At 34.9% G+C, this 19,132-nt stretch overlaps 4 protein-coding genes across 8 annotated transcripts; 2 read left to right on the plus strand and 2 right to left on the minus strand.

Annotated features, from left to right (window-relative positions):
* Positions 1–7: 7 nt before the first annotated feature.
* Positions 8–12,009, plus strand: KaiR1D (Kainate-type ionotropic glutamate receptor subunit 1D). 4 transcript variants are annotated; one of them, XM_081987586.1, is made up of 19 exons: positions 8–400; positions 1,584–1,784; positions 3,047–3,141; positions 3,789–3,944; positions 4,542–4,726; positions 5,233–5,390; positions 5,446–5,587; positions 5,639–5,806; positions 6,146–6,166; positions 6,343–6,495; positions 6,620–6,838; positions 6,891–7,081; positions 7,131–7,370; positions 8,260–8,397; positions 8,751–8,949; positions 9,001–9,232; positions 10,176–10,291; positions 10,346–10,501; positions 11,570–12,009. In XM_081987586.1, the coding sequence occupies exons 3-19, from the start codon at positions 3,054–3,056 to the stop codon at positions 11,738–11,740; spliced, it is 2,733 nt and encodes a 910-aa protein (XP_081843712.1). In that variant the 5' UTR covers positions 8–400; positions 1,584–1,784; positions 3,047–3,053; the 3' UTR covers positions 11,741–12,009. The 4 variants fall into 4 exon arrangements, with proteins under 4 accessions (XP_081843712.1, XP_081843711.1, XP_081843713.1 ...); XM_081987585.1 differs by lacking the exon at positions 8,260–8,397 and adding an exon at positions 8,428–8,565 and having other exon boundaries at positions 10–400; XM_081987589.1 differs by lacking the exons at positions 8,260–8,397; positions 11,570–12,009 and adding exons at positions 8,428–8,565; positions 10,613–10,804 and having other exon boundaries at positions 11–400; positions 10,346–10,530.
* LOC145734324 (cytochrome b-c1 complex subunit Rieske, mitochondrial-like) lies at positions 9,234–10,117 on the minus strand. Its single transcript, XM_081987624.1, has 4 exons — positions 9,840–10,117; positions 9,634–9,787; positions 9,481–9,583; positions 9,234–9,430 (listed from the first exon to the last, which is right to left on the minus strand). The coding sequence occupies exons 1-4, from the start codon at positions 10,067–10,069 to the stop codon at positions 9,270–9,272; spliced, it is 648 nt and encodes a 215-aa protein (XP_081843750.1). The 5' UTR covers positions 10,070–10,117; the 3' UTR covers positions 9,234–9,269.
* A 283-nt stretch (positions 12,010–12,292) lies between the features above and the next one.
* LOC145734302 (glutamate receptor ionotropic, kainate 2-like) lies at positions 12,293–15,939 on the plus strand. Of its 2 annotated transcripts, none has more exons than XM_081987595.1 (14): positions 12,293–12,629; positions 12,680–12,811; positions 12,863–13,065; positions 13,118–13,270; positions 13,326–13,520; positions 13,575–13,829; positions 13,882–14,109; positions 14,161–14,367; positions 14,419–14,503; positions 14,558–14,834; positions 14,890–15,085; positions 15,138–15,360; positions 15,415–15,530; positions 15,580–15,939. In XM_081987595.1, the coding sequence occupies exons 1-14, from the start codon at positions 12,545–12,547 to the stop codon at positions 15,826–15,828; spliced, it is 2,604 nt and encodes an 867-aa protein (XP_081843721.1). In that variant the 5' UTR covers positions 12,293–12,544; the 3' UTR covers positions 15,829–15,939. The 2 variants fall into 2 exon arrangements, with proteins under 2 accessions (XP_081843721.1, XP_081843720.1); XM_081987594.1 differs by having other exon boundaries at positions 12,298–12,629; positions 14,887–15,085.
* Positions 15,932–18,887, minus strand: LOC145733935 (protein takeout-like). The gene is made up of 9 exons (XM_081986965.1): positions 18,732–18,887; positions 18,458–18,677; positions 18,275–18,408; positions 18,069–18,221; positions 17,861–18,010; positions 16,716–16,947; positions 16,532–16,665; positions 16,321–16,473; positions 15,932–16,192 (listed from the first exon to the last, which is right to left on the minus strand). The coding sequence occupies exons 1-9, from the start codon at positions 18,793–18,795 to the stop codon at positions 16,041–16,043; spliced, it is 1,392 nt and encodes a 463-aa protein (XP_081843091.1). The 5' UTR covers positions 18,796–18,887; the 3' UTR covers positions 15,932–16,040.
* Positions 18,888–19,132: the final 245 nt, after the last annotated feature.

Here is a 19,132-nt window from a genome sequence, read left to right on the forward strand (position 1 = left end):
TTTGACAAGCACCGTCTAGGCTTTCTAGATTGATAGTAGTAGGCGGTGGATCAACCTGTTTAAATGTTTTTTTCTAAATCCTAACCCTATTTCCTATTTCTAACCTGCGTTTCTTAAGGAAAACAATTGTTTTGGTTGTAATTTTTTTCTGTTTTGTGATTTTTGTGAGTGTTTCTTTAATTGGTTATTTTAAAAACATGGGAAAACCTGGTTCTGTGATTCCCGGTTGCAAACCAGACAGTGGTGGTAGCCGCTTTACGTTTCCCAACCCTTCTAAAAACCTTCTCCGCTTTGCTCCCGGGAAAAGGATTTGGAGCTTTTTGTTGAGCTGGACAATGCGAACAAATATAGAAGTGTATCACACATAAGTTTAGCCGTTATTAGAAGTGCACAAATTAAGGTATTTTCTCAATATTTATAATTTATATAACATACCTAATTTAGGTGTTAAGATTTTTTTAATTAAAACAAGAATGTTAATCAATATGTCAATTTTATGTTGCAGCGGTACCTCTGCAATCTTTATTTATTTCTTGTTATTTTACTAACTAAATTTAGGTATATCTATCTTTAGTTGCTACATATGTGACAGAAAATGCAGTCAATGTCTCTAAAATTACATACATACCTTTTAACGTATTATTTTGTAACTTTTATACGTCGATGCTATAGATCTGTGTTGATTAACCTTATAGTTATTTAACGCTAAGATCGACATCAACGTAAAAAGGTTTAAGGTTATAAATTATAAATAGAACCGTTTAAATTTCCCGCTACATTATAATTCCCTCACCAGCCAGTAGATGGCTCTTCAATCAATATGTGTGGTGCTGGCGCCATCTAGCGGCGATAAATTCTTCATTTCTCAAATTTAAAATAATTACCTTACTGGGGGAACGTAGGTAGAACTCCATAATGTTATTCTTAAATTTTGATTTTCTTTTCTATTACATTATTAAAGCATATTTTCACAGAGAGGCTGTTAAATTCAATCCCAATTGGCATTTATAACATTTGGTTGTGTGTTTCTGACTTAATTTTAGCCTATTTTTAATTATGACAACTGTCAAAATCCTCTCCATGAAGCTATAAATCCACAACGCACTTTTAAAACCCAGTAAAATCAGTATAAACAGTACCAAACGTATTTTGATAGGATGCATTTGGACTTGACTGATAGTTTTCAGCATATTCTTGACAAACTAAATTAGCCACATGTCTGATGATGCCAAAAAGAAGATGCTTTCGAATTAAGTCAGATTTATACGGTTTATCTAATGACAACCTAGACCTCTAATGCAAAATGACATTATAATAAAAGTCCTTTAGAGATCCCCTCTATTAAATAGAGTCTTTTAGTTGAGATTGACCTAATAACCTTATTAGAGCAAAACAATTTGATCACACAATCTTTGTTCCGCTTTCTCCAGACCAAGGGCTCTATTTCTTCTAATTAAAACCAATATTTTCGAAGCACTTGCCAACACTCTAAATTTTAATTTATTTAATCAATGTAGCCTGACATTTCTCGTTATCCCTGAAACATTTTTTCACTGTCTCTCTTATTACTTTGTTCTTTTCAGAGAATTTAGCCAGGGCGCCTGCTCCAGCTTTACGGATGCTGTATGCCATCCACTTGGAGCAGTGAGGGTTGCGAATCGCTCCCAACAACTCTAAAATTTAGAGGCGTGTTCCCTATTTAAGCATTTCACTAAAACGGTACAATTAGTTTGTTTTTTCAAGACATCATCGGTGGTTCAGGTCCTGTAAACTTAGTGAAACAGGTAAGGGCATAAGAATGGGCAGATATCCAAATTGTTTCAATTCAATTTCAATTTATCGGATGGTGTTAATACATCCAATTTTGTTGTAACTAGGTGCTGTTCAATGTTTGAAGCTTCAGAGAAATTTCTTTGTTAACCTGATTGATTATAAGCTTTATTAGAATTTAACATTTAACACCGTAAATCGAGAGCTTTACAGAAGTGTTCTTTGACCGCCCTGTATAGTGTGAGTTTTAAATTAGTATTTCAATATTGCCTTAAACATAACTGACTGATTATTAAGTATAACAGATTAGTAATTTTTTGTTTTAGGTTTGTTAAATTTTCTTCTTTTTTCAACTTATTACTTTTTTTTCTCACGTTTTTTTCCTTGTCCTTACGTATTTTTATTTTTGTTTTTATATCAAACTTTTGTACTTTTGTAATTAATTTCATGTTTTGGTCCAATGACTGTTACAAACTAATTAGCGTTCATCAAACGTGTTCTGAACAAAACACACGAGTCATAACAATTTGGAATTAACAGTCTATTACCTTTGGCAGTAATTAATTAAAACCTAACAAAAATAGCATAAAATTGTAGGTTGCAATTTCTCTCAATGCAATTGGACTGTAAACCTCAATTTTAGAGCTTTTATTGCCGACAATTTTGATATCTGTTTCTTTTATTAGATTTTTTTGTTAATTATTGGTGTTTTGTGTGTCGTAAATTGATAATTTGGTTGCACATAAATTGTCCATTAAACAGTTTCCATTTCCTCATTCGGCTCTAACCAAGCGTTAAATGAAAAACTTAAAAAGAGTTCACATCTTGTGATATTTTCTAGAAAAGTTCTAAATCGGCTCTAAAGTTTGAGACGTAATTTTAGAGCGGTTTTGATCGAAAAGTTCTGGCTAATGTTACAATCGCTTAAAGTTTCATTACTTAGCAAGTAGGTAATGCTTTCATACACTTTTGTCAGGTATATTTCTACATGAAATTCTAATAAACTTCTGCTATAGGCTTTGTAAAATACAGTGGGATAATAATGAATCTCTTTTACGTAATAATAAAACCAAGCTGCTGCAGTATTACGACGGTTGTATAAAACATAAGGCAATCTGCAGGGTGGTTGAAAACCCTCTAATTCCAGCGGTTTTAATATTCAGATCAAGTAATAAAAATTCTTTTAATAGTTCAGTACATCAAGAATCAAACCAAATAAAACTGACGTCATGCGTTATAGTCAAAAGTATATCTACAATATACGTTACATTTACAGATGCAAAATGAAGACAAAACTGTGTTCTACCATTCTTTTTCTGGTTTGTCTACGAATCCGTCTACTTTTCGGATTACCAGACTTAATACCAATAGGTGAGTATACTTTCAAATATATAAGTTTAGTTTAGACTGTGTTATTTTACACCAGATCTGTCACATTCAATTTAGCCTAAATTGTACTTAAAATCGACTTGGAAGTGTCGTGGAAACAGGCATATTGATTGTTATAAATTTATTATCTCCATTTTCATACTAAAAACTAAATGACGAGATAATATTAACTGCTGGTTTAACACAAAATTAAACTTACTAACAATACACTAATTCTCCACTGCAGTTTGGAAGATTAATGGACTTTTCTTACACACGATGTCTTTTTGTGAAATATTAAATTTCAGTGCATCTTTGGCCTCCATTTTTCATGGCATTAGCAGTAACCGTAAAGAATATCAATCCACGTTTCTATAGATAAATTAGTAATGTCTTATTGGGGTAATTTTAAACATTTTTATTCTATTTGGAGTGGAAGAAACTTAAAATATTCGCCTCAAGTCGAGTTCATTTGGTCAGAAAACCTGGTTTCCAGGCTCCTAACAAGATTAGCTCCGGTCGTATTCTGGGAATGTTTCGACCTGATTGGATTAAACTAGTTTTTTTTCGCCTGAATCTAATTCACATAGCACATATAATTACACCAGATTCGATTTTAGGGTAAATGATCATTCCAATTTTAATTTCAGGTGGATTATTCCATCCGACCGATGATAAACAGGAAATTGCATTTCGATATGCGATCGAGAAAATTAACAGCGATCGATCGATACTGCCTAGGTCTAAATTGCAGGCTCAAATCGAGAAAATACCGCCACAAGACAGTTTTCATGCATCCAAAAAAGGTATGTTTGTTTTCTGTTTTTGTATTGATTCCACTCAGTATGCTAAAGGATTCAGTGTTACAGCAAACTTGCTGAGAAACTTTGAAAAAGTTGGCTAAACAGGAAATGGAATGTTAAATTACTGCGAGGGACAAGAAAGGCAAAGTTTAAGAAGTTTAATCTACAAATAAGAGTTACAAAGCTTACTCACTGAATTTGTGTGCAATCTGATGTTAATTAGAAGAAAAATAGTTATTTTGAACGCGGCAGTAGCTAATTGAACAAATTTGTAGACCAAAACTATATGCAAATTACCATCAGCTTTGTCAGCAACTAAGCTTACACTGCACTATGTACCAAAAGCGTATTAGGCATCAGACAAATCGTTTCCAAACGTTAATAGGTAATGAACCTGTAGTGTTGAAGTCCCTGATGATTAACGATCTGATTAGGTCGAAACTTGGTAACAGTTTCAGGCAAAATAGTGTTTTTGTCGAGAACAGAGAAATGTTCTTGTCATGGTATCCTGTAATCTTATGATTAATAATAAACAGACTGAATTTGGAATTTATTATTCTGAATCTAATCGAGAATAATCATAAATTCTATTTCCAACAGTGTGTCATCTGCTAAGATCTGGAGTTGCGGCTATTTTCGGTCCACAATCGCCACATACGGCAAGTCATGTGCAATCAATTTGCGACACGATGGAAATACCACACTTGGAAACCCGCTGGGACTATAGATTGCGAAGGGAAAGCTGTCTCGTCAATTTGTACCCTCATCCTACTACACTTTCAAGGGTAAATAATTATTCATAACATGTTCTAAATATTCCAGCGTTGATTAAGATACCGCCATCGAAGCTGTTTAAGGTTTAAACCAAGGCAAATAGCGGATACGTCATCGTTACATACTATCCACTTAAACGTGTTTATGCAGGTTGGATAATGCTAAAAAGCTACTGCAGAATTATCATTAATATTTTATTGCCCGTTTTATAGCTGGATTCGAATTATATTTTCCATATAACGTGTTCTGGCAAAATTCCAAAGGGAAATGGGCTGCAGTCTTAACCGCAAAATTGAATTTTTCCTGCTTGTTTGTTTGTTTTTGAGATGCACTAACCGGATGTTTTGGGTAATTCATCAATTACGTCATTCGATGCTGCTTTCCCAGACCATCTAATTCCCAATTTCAAAAGAAACATTTTTGCTTATTTCAAGTTTAGGTCATTTAGATAAAAAGTGTACACAAAATTGGCTTAAAGCTGTAATAAGACAAAATTTAATGGTTTTGAATATTTCAGGCTTATGTGGATTTAGTGAAAGCTTGGGGCTGGAAATCCTTCACGATTATTTACGAAAACAACGAAGGTCTAGTACGACTGCAAGAGCTTCTGAAAGCTCACGGTCCCTACGAGTTTCCCATTACAGTACGACAATTAGGTGAAGGAAATGAATACAGGTTGTACCAATTTCACTGTAAAAATGTCCATTTTTAACCCTTTTTTTAAAATCAGACCATTGTTGAAGCAAATCAAAAACTCTGCAGAATCTCACATTGTCCTGGACTGTTCCACTCCGAGGATCTATGACGTGTTGAAACAGGCGCAACAAATCGGAATGATGAGTGACTATCACAGCTATCTGATTACATCACTGGTATGTTATATACTAGTTGGAAGCTTTAAGTAGAAGAATTTGTGGTTTTAGGACTTGCATGGAGTTGATTTGGAAGAATTCAAGTACGGTGGCACCAATATTACAGCTTTCAGATTGGTTGATCCGGACGGTCCGGAAATCCGAAGAGCAGTAAGAGATTGGACTTTTCCACCCGATACTAAGAGCAAAAAAGTCGATTCTGTGACATCATTATACAGAGTAAGTGTCATGTCCAGTATTTGCTTAAATCACACCACTGTTTGATGTTTGTAATCACAATCCCAATCCACACATTAGATTTTCTGCAGAGTTTTAAATATCATCACTTTTTTCTCACTAATAGACTCTGTCTCAAATCAAGGTGTCTATTCTTGAAACAAGGGAAGGGTGTTATCAAGAGAAAGGTAGGTATACAGATTGTGACAGGAACCTGCCATTCTCTTGAGAATCCTGTTCCCTGCTTTCAAGAATTAACACCCAGAGCTTTTTCCGGTCTAATACAATATATCGTAACTTCTGACTCTATCACCATATATAATTTGGTTTTATTTTTTACAGGATAATGCAACTTTCGTAAAGGTAAGTTCATCATTTATATGACATATTTGGTTTCTGATTAATTAATGATCTGTTTGTTCTGAGAGAAAATTTCAAGGTTTTCCTTAAACTAAACGATAATCTCTCTCTTTTATGATTAGCGATCCAAATAAAGGAAAAATGTGCTTTGTGCCGTTTACAGTTCATTAATTTTCCAGGCAGAGACCGCTTTAATGTACGATGCCGTCCATTTGTTCGCCAAAGCTCTGCACGACCTGGACACCAGCCAGCAAATTGATATTAAACCATTGAGCTGTGATGCTGTCGACTTTTGGCCTCACGGATACAGCCTTATTAACTACATGAAAGTGGCAAGTAGACCGTTTCGTAATCATGTGTGAAATTTTAAATTGGAAACTGCTTTATGTACCACAAACTAGCTATAACTCTTTGTAAGGAGTTATTCTATAATTTTTGAATTTCTCAATCCTTCAGGTGGAAATGCGTGGTTTAACTGGAGTGATAAAGTTCGACCATCAAGGATTCCGCAGTGATTTTATGCTGGATATTGTTGAACTTACTAGAGATGGCTTGAAAAAGATTGGCACTTGGAATGCTAGCGAAGGGGTGAACTTTACCAGAACTTATGGGGAGGAGTACACCCAGATTGTGGAAATTATCCAGAACAAAACTTTTGTTGTTACTACAATCTTGGTTCGTGCATTTACATTATTACCGAGTTTTGTAAACATTTTTTTTTTATTAGAGTTCTCCCTATGTAATGAGGAAAGAGGCGAGTGAAAAACTGACTGGAAATGCCCAATTCGAAGGATACGCTGTAGATCTAATTCATGAGATTTCACGCACTTTGGGATTCAACTATACCATCAAACTAGCTCCAGATGGTCGTTATGGTTCTCTTAATCGACAAACCAACGAGTGGGATGGAATGATCAGGTAATCCCACTTACAAACCCAAACACAACACTAAAAACAAACATTTCAGGGAACTTTTGGATCAGAAAGCCGATTTGGCCATAGCAGACTTAACGATAACGTACGATAGGGAACAGGCAGTGGATTTTACGATGCCTTTCATGAATTTAGGGATTAGCATTTTGTATAGGAAACCAATTAAGCAGCCACCCAATCTCTTCTCATTTCTATCGCCTTTGTCGCTCGATGTGTGGATTTACATGGCTACAGCCTATTTAGGAGTCTCGGTGCTTCTTTTCATCCTAGCAAGGTAACATACAAAATTTCCAAGTAAATCTGTAGGAGGATATTTCAATGCTTTAAGCTCCAGTTGACCTAAATCTGGACGAATATAATTTAGAAAAGTAATACCCAAAGATGCTTTGATCGTTTGCTGTGTGTTTCATCTTTTCCTGATATTTGTACAAAATACTTGGTTTTGAAAATTAACTACGATTATTTCCCTCATTGTACTAGCAGCCAATAAAATTCAATGAACCTTTCTAGTTCGACCAATGAAAGCCGTTATATACTGAATAAATCCCTAGTTGCTAAAATTTTACACTGAATAAACACCTCCTACCTTTTTTGAATACGTTTTTTTGAAGAACATTTGATATTAAACGAATCGGGATTTAGACACATATAAAATTTAAGCTATTTTCTTCAATATTAACAGTTAATAAATCACTATAACGTAGTTTCCATTAAAAAATTACATAAATTAAAATATTATGACCTCTGATTGTCAATCTGAAATGTAAACAAAAATATACATGGCTGAACGAAAATCTGTCGTCTGCTGGGGTGAGTTCAATATTATCATTAATTTCATCACGTTTAGTTTAGTATTTATGTTCTAACTAAGGAGTTTTCTTGTTAATAAACTAAAATGTGAGTTTTCAGGAAATAATCTTGACATATACCCCTCGGCGTTCACGTTTTATCACGTAAAATGTGCATTGGTAGGTTTTTTACAAAATTTTTCTTTTAGGCAAATGGTTTCGACTAAATAATTCTTTAGTCTCAATCATTTTCCAAGCAAAATTTTGCAAAAAATCACCTATGCACAGTTTACCCGATAAAACTTGAACATCTCGGGATATAACCTATGATGAAATCTGCACTGGGTCTTCCCAACTATTCTCTGATAATTCTAGATTTACTCCCTACGAATGGCATAATCCACATCCGTGCGATGTTGAACCAGATCGTCTCGAAAATCAATTCACTTTATTCAACTGTATGTGGTTCGCCATCGGTTCTCTAATGCAGCAAGGCTGCGATTTTCTACCCAAGTAAGTTTCTACACTGTTTTATGGTTGCAGGTTCAGCCCTTACGAATGGGACAACCCGCACCCATGCAACAGTGACCCCGATTTCTTGGAAAATCAGTTCACTCTGCTAAATTCCTTGTGGTTTACCATCGGTTCTCTAATGCAGCAGGGTTCTGATATTGCGCCCAAGTAAGTTTGTTTTTGATGTTGTTGTACTCTATTTCTCTTCTCTTTTCTGTCAGTGTGCTTAGCGATTAGACAAATCAAGTAATTTAGAGAGGTGAACTGGTTAATGAACAGCCAAACTCTTTTGTTGTAATTGCTTTAGCTGCTTTCAAATTTACATTTCAAGGTAATAAAATGTTGGATTTTAGGGCTGTGTCCACTAGAATGGTGGCAGGGATGTGGTGGTTTTTCACTCTCATCATGATTTCTTCGTACACCGCCAATTTGGCGGCTTTTTTGACAGTCGAGAGAATGGATTCCCCTATTGAGAGTGCAGAAGACCTGGCCAAACAAACGAAAATTAAGTATGGAGCTTTGCGAGGAGGATCTACTGCAGCATTTTTCCGGGTAATTTCAGACGAACCAGAAACGATCGAAATAACAGAAAATGTTTTCCAGGACTCTAATTTTTCAACATATCAAAGGATGTGGGCTTTTATGGAATCACAAAGACCTCCAGTGTTCACTTCTAGCAACCAGGAGGGTGTGGAGCAAGTAGTGAAAGGGAAAGGGAGCTACGCTTTCCTAATGGAGTCCACCACTATAGAGTACATCATAGAGAGAAATTGTGAACTCACTCAAGTTGGAGGAATGCTGGATTCTAAAGGTTATGGCATTGCCATGCCTCCAAGTAAGTCAAAAATTTTTAATCATTAAGAACACAAACTTCAACCAACTACCAGATGGTCTCCTGAAATTGTATAATATGGAACGTCCAAGTTTCTAGGAGCAGGACCTTTCCTGGCTCTTCCAGATATATCAAAATGGGATCCATGGCATGGACAGTAATAACCACCAAAGTCACCTTGATGTGATAAAGGCACACAACCTATACATTTCAAGGGTTACAAAAAACTAAACATATTACAGAAAACAAACCTAAATGAGTACAAACTCCCATGCATACAAGCCATTTTGGGTCTTTTACCCTATCTTCATCTTTTTGCGGATCTCTCAGGATGTTCAAAGGCACTTCCCTAACCTACAAAATCCCTGAAAAACCTTTAAAATGTTTGGTTTTAATACACTCACAGCTTTTACGGCTTCGTCGGTACGATGCCAAACAAACAAAGGCTTTCCTCTCCATTTAAACGTCACATGCCGGTCTTCTGGTATTTTGCTCAGATCAATTTCGATCCTGGCCATGGCTAACACGTCAGCAGAAGCGGACATGTATTTGACGTACCTGTTTTTGGTGCTTTTAAATTAACTAACTTAATTTTAAATGAAATTTTTACCGTTGAACCTCACTTTTAATGGCGTACATTCCGCAAGTTATCAACGTGCCGGACAATGCGTAAGTAAAAATTTTCCTACCGTCTTCCGTTTGGCTTGAGGGAGTCTGGGGATCGGAAACGCTATGGCGCATGTCCTTGCTAAAGTCTGGCACTTTGATGTCTGTGTGCGCAGTCCGATTTGTTGGATTGAGAAAAGCATGTTTTAAAGATGGGATAACAAACCTAAACATTCTATTAATTATTAGTAAACTGACAATGACTGTCAAGCAAATTATTTCCTAGGTTACCTTAAGTCTAGATAACTTTACCACCTGGGTTTTAAACGATCTTTTACAGATTCACCATTTCGAACAGCAATCAGTGGAGCAATATTAAAACTACAAGAAGAAGGCAAACTGCATATCTTGAAGACTAGATGGTGGAAAGAGAAAAGAGGAGGAGGCGCTTGCAGAGTAACAATACACTTTAAAATTTGTTAACAAAACACGCATTATTGATAATTTCAGGATGAGACAACTAAAACAAGCAGTACGGCCAACGAATTGGGTTTAGCTAATGTCGGTGGGGTTTTCGTCGTTCTGATGGGTGGTATGGGTGTGGCTTGCGTGATTGCGGTCTGCGAATTCGTGTGGAAATCCCGGAAAGTAGCTGTAGAAGAACGGGTGAGCAGCATTCTACAGGACACGTAGCTGTAAGATATTGGTTTCGTTTTTACATAAATCAGGCAGGTGCCCCACCTTTTAGTTTTGCAAAGTAATCTGTAAATTTTGTAGCATCTGTCAGCAATGCAGGAGCATTGTTCTGATATCTTACTAAGCATTTATCGTATAACTTTAGGCCTAACAATAAGTATTATCTGATTTGTCCATAATGGTAACACTACTTGCCAAATTTTGTGATATTTTGACTGAGTTAATACTGAAGATTGTTTAGTAGTTTTTCTTATTATAATCGAGCTGCGTTAATTCTGATTAACTGTTTACGCTCTCTACACATTTGGGAATATTAGCAGGTAAGTCAACTAAAAAAAGCAACTAATTCATACAGGTGTGGTAAAAGAAAACCCCACCATAAGGATAATCGTAATGCCCGAGACAAAGACAGAATACCTAAAAAAAGTTGAAGTAAGAGAAAATTGCGATGTTGTCAAACGTCTCTAGAATACTACTGCTAAATTCATTTTGTAATTAGAACGTTCCTAATCAAATCAAAAAATGACTACGTTGCCAGCTTATTCTGTTATTTCCGTTTCCAAACAATCTGAATTCAGTCCAAGCAGTAATAAAATATCACTCCAAGCAGCAGCAAAACTATGAAGTAAATCTTGTCAATGCATATATTAGCTGTTAATTGAAATGATTACACTGAATTTGACAGTGTTTGGTTAATTTGACAGTTACCAGGTCCTTTTTTCAAAGTAAACCCTCCTTGAGCACCCTGTGTGTGTAGTGTACATAGTAAAAGTTGATTAACGACGTACACTGTACACTTTTAGGCAGAAAACAAGACCAAATAGTAAACTCTCGTCCATCGAAATAAATACAAATGGTGCAATAGGCTAATATCAAAATGATGTAACTAATCCAGTGAATGAATGCAGATCTGACAACACTGCCTCAAAGTTTTTATTAGTTTTTCTGTCTTTGTCTCGCTTACACAATTATCAAAACGTTTTTCTTTTACCACACATAGTGACTATGGATAATTACTAATACAAAAACCTTTTCTAGTCGTCTTTGTGTACGGAAATGGCATACGAATTGCGTCAAGCATTTTGTTGTCAAGAAGCCCGAAGACAAGTAAAAAAAGACAAGAAATCACCTACTAAAGAAAGGTTTCATCCGCAAGGTTCGTACACTAGTTATGGTTTCGTGGCCATTACTAAAGATTCAATAACATAAATTACATAGAGTAGAAGTTTAGGGAATTTTTTGAAAAAAAGTGTACAGTGTGTATTATAAGAATAACATGCATGTTAGTAAAATTGGTGTAAAACTTCATTCATTTTTAATTACAATCATTGTATAAATGTGATTATTACAATATTATTAATGCAGAATTGCTCATTACTTTTTCGGTTGTATTTTAATAAGATTTTATGATAAGACACTATAATGTAGCTATCTACGAAAAGTTGAGGTAAGAAAATTAAGTGAATATATCATGTTTGTATATTTGTTCTTGCTTTATTGTATTGTTTTGATTTGCAACTTTTTAGACAGTAGTTTCTTAAACCTGAAATTATTTAAAATGGGAATTTTCTGGTTAACTGTTAATAGAGAATATTTTCCTCTTTTTATTCAATACAGATTAGTTTGACAGAACTGCAAGTTCGTAATTTGCTGTGAAACAAAACATATACTCGCTTTTAACAAAATGAAACCCAAAATTGAACCTTTCAAGACTTACAGGCAAAACTACATGTTAAATTATCATTTCGAAATGATTGGTTTATCAGCAATTTTTGACCACAACTAATAAAAAACTCTCAGAAACCAACAAAATCTTCCTGAAACTGATCAAAAACTGAAATCACTGTATCAATCAAAACACCAGGCACGATTCCAAAACTTCCTACACTAAAAATAACTTCCAGTTTAATGCCCGCTTCAAAAACGTACAACATTCAAATTTATAGTCTCTTGCGTGTTGATGTTTAAGTTTGATTGTTGATTGTACTCTTTCGGCCATTTTATGATCAATTAATGAAAACTTCCATCATGTTTAAGTGGATTACCGTGATTTTGGTGTTGCTGGGCAATTCTGGAATTTACAGCGAGTATCAAATTGGTGAGAGTGGTTTCAGTGTTTAAAGTTTATATTAATTTAGAGTGTTTAAGGTGGAGTGTTTAGTGATCGAGTGCATCACGTTGCATTTCAAGTTGCTTTAAACAAATTGAGTCAGTTTGGAAGTGATTTAGTGGGGGAAAGTTTCAATGTGTCTTACTTTAACAGTTTGGATGCTAGGAAAGGTAAAACAATACTTTTACTCTTCCACCAAATTTAGTTTTAAAATTTTGCAGCGGTTTGCACTTTATTGGAGAAAAAGGTGATTGGTATAATAGGGCCTAGTTCAACCCACACTTCAAATTACATTCAGTCAGTTTGTGACTATAAGGAAATACCACAAATCGAGTTTCACTACGACACTAAAATATCTCGAAATCGGTGTGTGATCAACTTACACCCCCACCCTAGTGAAATTACCAATTTTTTTGTTCATCTAGTAAGCTACCCAACATTGACCCAATCAAAACTTACCTCTTCACTGTTTATAGGTTACCCTCTACAACTGGAAAAGGGTAATTATACTGTTTGAGGACAATGAGAGTTTGTATAGACTGGCACCTTTACTAGAACTTAACATGGAGTATGAAGTGCATTTGATATTTAGACAGTTGGATCGCGACTTTTCAGGGAGTTTTAGAGAGGTACCAAAAAAGCTACCCTTTAAAAGACTCAATTTAGTAGTTTTAATGGTCTAAGGTTCTGACTAATATAAAAAAAATGCCAGACAGCAACATATTGCTGGATTGTTCATTTAAAATATTGAATGAAGTCCTGACCCAAGCTCAGCAAGTTGGAATCATAACTGATCACTACAACTACATTATAACAAATCTGGATTTGGCAACCTTGGACCTGGAGCCTTTTCAGTATGGGGGAGCTAACATCACTGGGGTAAAAACCTTTCATTAAAACAAAAACCTTTAGTATAATAGAAAGTAATTCTAGATCCGCCTGTTTGATCCGGAAGATCAAAAAGTAACCGAATATTCCGAAGAAATTGTTCATATGCTCAACTTACCTGAAGAGCATACCTGGAAAATTCCACTTTCTGCAGCACTGCTGATTGATGGAATCAACATGTTTCATGCAGTCTTCAGAGAACTGGTTACCGCGTACAACGGATTGGAAATACAAGATTTGTCATGTCAAGATACTGCCTCCTGGAAATATGGTTCTACAGTAGCCAATCAGATCAAAGGAGTAAGTAAAGTGACTACCATTTTACAGCTCATCTGGACAAATATTTTATTAGATGGAGTACAATGGTCTTACCAGAAAAGTCAAATTTGATTTTGAAGGCTTCCGAAGAGACTTTAAATTGGACTTAATGGAGTTGACCCTAAACGGTTTGGCAAAAATTGGTGTTTGGGACACCTCCACCAGACATTTAACCCTAAACCGAGTGTACGTGCCTCCTTTAGAAGAAACTGAAATGGAGTACAATATTTTTAATAGAACTTTCAAAATTGTGATAGTTTTGGTATGGTTTAAAAAAGACAATAATGCGCAGATGCTGTAGGTTTGCTTCCAGACTGCCCCCTATGCCATGTTGAAAGAAACTACAGAGCAATTAGTGGGAAACGATCGATTTGAGGGTTTTTGTATTGACGTTATACAAGAATTGAGTAACTTACTAGGTTTCAACTACACTTTTATAGTCCAAGAGGATGGTAAGAATGGTAATTTAAATAGAGCCACAGGACAGTGGGATGGTGTGATTAGCCAAGTTATTCAAGGGGTAAATTATCCCATTGTAGTTTAGGCAAAGTTGCAACAATGTTCCTTGTAGAATGCAGATCTGGCCATCACTGACCTAACCATAACATCAGAAAGAGAAAACGCAGTGGATTTCACTATGCCTTTTATGAATTTAGGTTTGTATTACCCGATATTTTAGCTTCTAAAATGCTGTACAAGTGACTTTTCAGGGATTAGCATTTTGTATAAGAAGCCAGAACCAGTTCCTCCTAGTTTATTCATGTTCACTTCCCCATTTTCTACTTCAGTATGGTTGATGTTGGGGGTAGCCTACACTCTGGTGTCCATTTCCATATTTATTATGGGTAGACTGTCCCCTACAGAATGGAATAACCCTTATCCATGCGTGGAGGAACCAGACTACTACGTAAATCAATTTAGCATCAGAAACTCTCTTTGGTATACCATTGGAGGGTTGTTACAACAAGGATCTGAGCTGGCTCCCATGTAATTTGTTCCACAAGTAATTTATTAAATGTACTTGAATGAGTTTTTTTAGAAGCATTTCAACTAGGACAGCCTCAGGTTTCTGGTGGTTTTTCGTCCTGATTATGGTGGCCTCCTACACTGCTAATTTAGCCGCCTTCCTCACTGTAGAAACTTTGGTCGCCCCTTTTAAAAACATTGACGACTTGGCGAAGCAAACTGAAATCAAATATGGGGCCAAAAAACAAGGAGCTACTGAAAACTTCTTCAGGGTACTACAAAACAGTGTCCAACTACCATATTAACTAAAAAGGTTCTGAATAGGATTCAAACGTGTCCACTCATCGTAAAGTTTACAACTACATGAAACAACACCCCCAGTACATGACTGATGAGAATGAAGAGGGGGTGAAAAGGGTTGAAACTGAAAACTACGCTTATCTAATGGAATCCACCACTATAGAATATGTAACCCAAAGGCATTGTAGTTTAGCCCAAGTTGGAGGTCTTTTGGATGATAAAGGTTATGGCATAGCAATGAAAAAAGGTCCCAAAACCAAATTTGAGTTATATGTTATTTGAATGAGTATTCTGATTCCAGACTCGCCCTACAGAAATGACTTGAGTACTGCAGTCATAAAATTGCAAGAAACTGGAGTTTTGACACGTCTGAAGATTAAATGGTGGAAGGAAAAACGAGGTGGCAGCACCTGCTCGGTATGTCAAGTCCAATTTAGTAAATAGCATTCAAATTCAAACTTTCAAGGCAAAATCTGGAGAATCCGAAGCCCAAGCCCTAAGCCTGCAAAATGTAGGTGGAGTTTTTCTGGTTCTATTTTTGGGGGCCAGTTTGGCGCTATTTGGATCATTCCTGGAAATGGTTGGACATATTTACAGGGAAAGTAGAAGGAGGAAAGAATCGTTTTTGCACCAGCTGAAAGCAGAATTAGGATTTTTTGTACAATTTAAACAAAACACCAAAGAGGCTGCTTTTTTGGAGAGTGAGGAAAAGTAGTTATTTGTTGTCATTAAAATAGTTACCTAACAAGTTTAAGCAGTTAAAGTAGAGTATCAGTTTCAATCAAAAGATGATTTAAAAGAAATAATAAAACAATGAATTACATTATATACTGTTTTATTTGTGATACTACATTTTGTTGCTTTCTATACCAGCCTTCTATTCTCATATTATTATTTACTGTAGGTGCTAAAAGGCATTATTCAAATTTATGGCAAAAATAAATTATCAAAGGGAATATTTGAGAGTACAGCTTTGCCAATTTTATTGGCTACAGCCTTGATAACTCCAGTGACAGCCCCTCCAAGTTCTTTGAGTACATCCTGGGGGTTTTCATTGAGGAAGTTGTTAATGTTGTCACCTGGAAAATGGTTTATAAATAGCTAATTTTAGTAAAAGTAGTTTGACTGCTGCCAATGAAGTATTAACTGTCAAAATCTTGTACACAAAAGTGTAAAACTACTAAAACACACTAGAAATGAAATTTACCCATGATTTTGTTTCCGTTAAACAGATTATCGAATTTAAAGTAGACGTTTTCGATATTCCAACTCAAACTGTCATCCCCTTGAATGATTGCATATTCTTTGTCCTTTCTGGTTTGTTTCTTGTAGGAAAACATGTATTTCAAGTCCGCTTTTTCTACAAAATACGAAACAATGATGATTAAGTGGAACTTTATTAAAAACTACCACCTTACCAACGGTTATGTTAAAAGGTCCATTTCCAGTGACAGGCAAAATCATAATTTTCCCATCCATTATGTAATCTCCAATTAGTGCTCCTTTTCCCAGCAAAACTTGTATGGAGACTTTTCTATTTTCAAAATCGACACTAAAAAATAATACTACAGTGACTGTAAACATTATATACAACTTAAGTACTTCATATCAGTCAATTTAGCAGTTTCCAGCCCAAAAATGTCTATAGTATTGAAAATCAATTTCAAATCAGGTCCAGGACTAACATCGACTGTCTGTAAATGTAAAGGCAAAAGACTGGGCAGTTTTAAATGCTTATCTCCTTTAAGTAAGGTTGGAAGGGCCTCATTTCCATTCTTGACAAAACAGTCCCTTAAATTGGCATCTGATTTGCTGCAAGGTTTCAAATATGAAGCTAAAAAACAGTAGGTAAATGTCAGTTAGAACAGCACTCAAAACTCACTAATATAAGGGGCACTATCAATAACAGTCACTAAACATACCACCAATGCTACAGTTAGGGAAAACATTGTTAGATCTGTTACGAAAATGAACAGTACTTAATGGTAACGTTAATTCTCTAATTGTGCTATTCATTAGCTATTTAAGTACCAGTATAAGCCATTTTTTCTGTCTTTTCGTTACACGCCAATTTACTGATGATGAAACAGTTTTTATACAAATTTGATGAATTCAAGTTAAATTAGTGTAGGGAGCAAGAAGTTTAATTGTACTTACGTGTATTTCCGCTACAAACCACTAAATTACACACAGTCACCAAAGTAATTATCGGAAATCGAGGCATCTTTTTGTCTACTAGGATTAACCACTAAAATGCACCTTATAATTTGGGAAAAAATCAATTTATAATAAATGGAACAGAGTACTCAGCCATGAAAGAAATTGATTTCAATTAGTTAAAAGGTCGATACTAATTATTTGTTTTGTATCACTATAATGATTGGAAATTAAAAAAAAACTTTTGTAGTTTTAGGTGTATAATAACATAGTCCACTTAGAATGTAACAGTAATTTCATTTTTAGTAAGCACAAACTGTATTTGAGCAATATTTTCAGCAGCATCAAATGCAGCATTTATCAACAATTTTTGGGTACATTGTTCAAAATTTATTACTAAATTTGTGAAAACAGCTTTCAAATCGGTTAACAAAGCATTCACGTAAGACTTTGCTTTAACCACTTGTTTGATAATACACATTTTTAAGTAGAAATGTTTCTCAAATTAACATTTAAAAATATTCAAGAAATAATAACCTAACAAAAAATATTTCTTGACACCGTGTTTAAGCTGTTTTTCATTGTACTTTAATGCAGGTAAAGTTCTTCTATTGGAACTTTGCCCAATATAGCACTATACACTTTGTTTGCTACCACTTTTACAATTCCAGTAACAGCTCCACCGACTTCTTTAAGCACATCTTGGTCGTTCTCATTAAGGAATTTGTTGACATTATCGCCTACAAAAAATAAAAAAATGTACTAAATTTTAATAATTATTATTAAAAGATTGCGTACCCATAGCTTTATTTCCACTAAACAAATTATCAAACTTAAAGTAAGCCTTTTCGATTTTCCATTCCAGTTTATCGCCCGTTTCAACCACTGAATAATGCAAACCCCCTTTAATTTCAATTTTATAGAATAAACTGTACTTTAAATTGGTGTTTTCTGGAATTACATTCTTATTAATAATTAAGGTTTTAGCAGTGAATAAAACCTACTAAGGGTAATGTTACATGGACCATTTCCTTGAATTGGTAAGACCATAATCTTTCCATCAACCGAGTACTGTCCAGTTAAACTGATAGTTTCCACTTCCAATTCAACGTAAATTTTCTGTTTTCCATAATCCCAACTGAAATTCAGCCATCAAACCAAACTGGACTCAACCCAAAAAAACTTACTCCATATCAAGCACCTTCAATGTGTCTATCCCATGAACATCAATATTTTTAAAATTAAGCCGTAAATCTCCTGCATTAGCTTCAATCCTCTCGAGTCTAAGCGGATTCAGTTCAGGCAAATTCAAGTCTTTGTCACCATTTATCAGATGCGGCAAAGCATCATTTCCATGCTGGATGTAGCAGGCACGATCATTTTGTTTGCACAACTTGATGTAGGACGCTAATGCCGGAAAAATCTATTTTATTGTGCTGTTTAATGGAAATTGGTACTTACGCAATGAAGTTGCATCAGAAAAAAACAAAATATCAACCACCAAAAAAACTAGTACGAGAAGCATATTTAATGTTCAGTTAGTTTTACTGACTTTAAAGCAAAATTGTCTATAACTTGTTCCTATATACCTATACGAAAATATTAATGATAGATGTAAATGATTTTTTTACTTAAAATAGTGATTTAATTTCAGCAATTAACTATACTAACTGCGTGGTTGATATGTATAAATGCTAATTTATTACGCATTTTTAAAAAGCAACAAATCACTTTTATAACATATTTTTTTAAATTCAACTAATTGCTACAACACAATTATAAAGTGGACATTTTAGATTACCAAAACCTCTTTTATAGAAAGTTTTTCAAATACATCAAAATAAAAATAGCATTTTCAGAAT

This window comes from Ips typographus, linkage group LG9, assembly GCF_016097725.1.
Source record: "Ips typographus isolate SLU linkage group LG9, UJ_Ityp_2.0, whole genome shotgun sequence".
Lineage (NCBI taxonomy): Eukaryota > Metazoa > Arthropoda > Insecta > Coleoptera > Curculionidae > Ips > Ips typographus.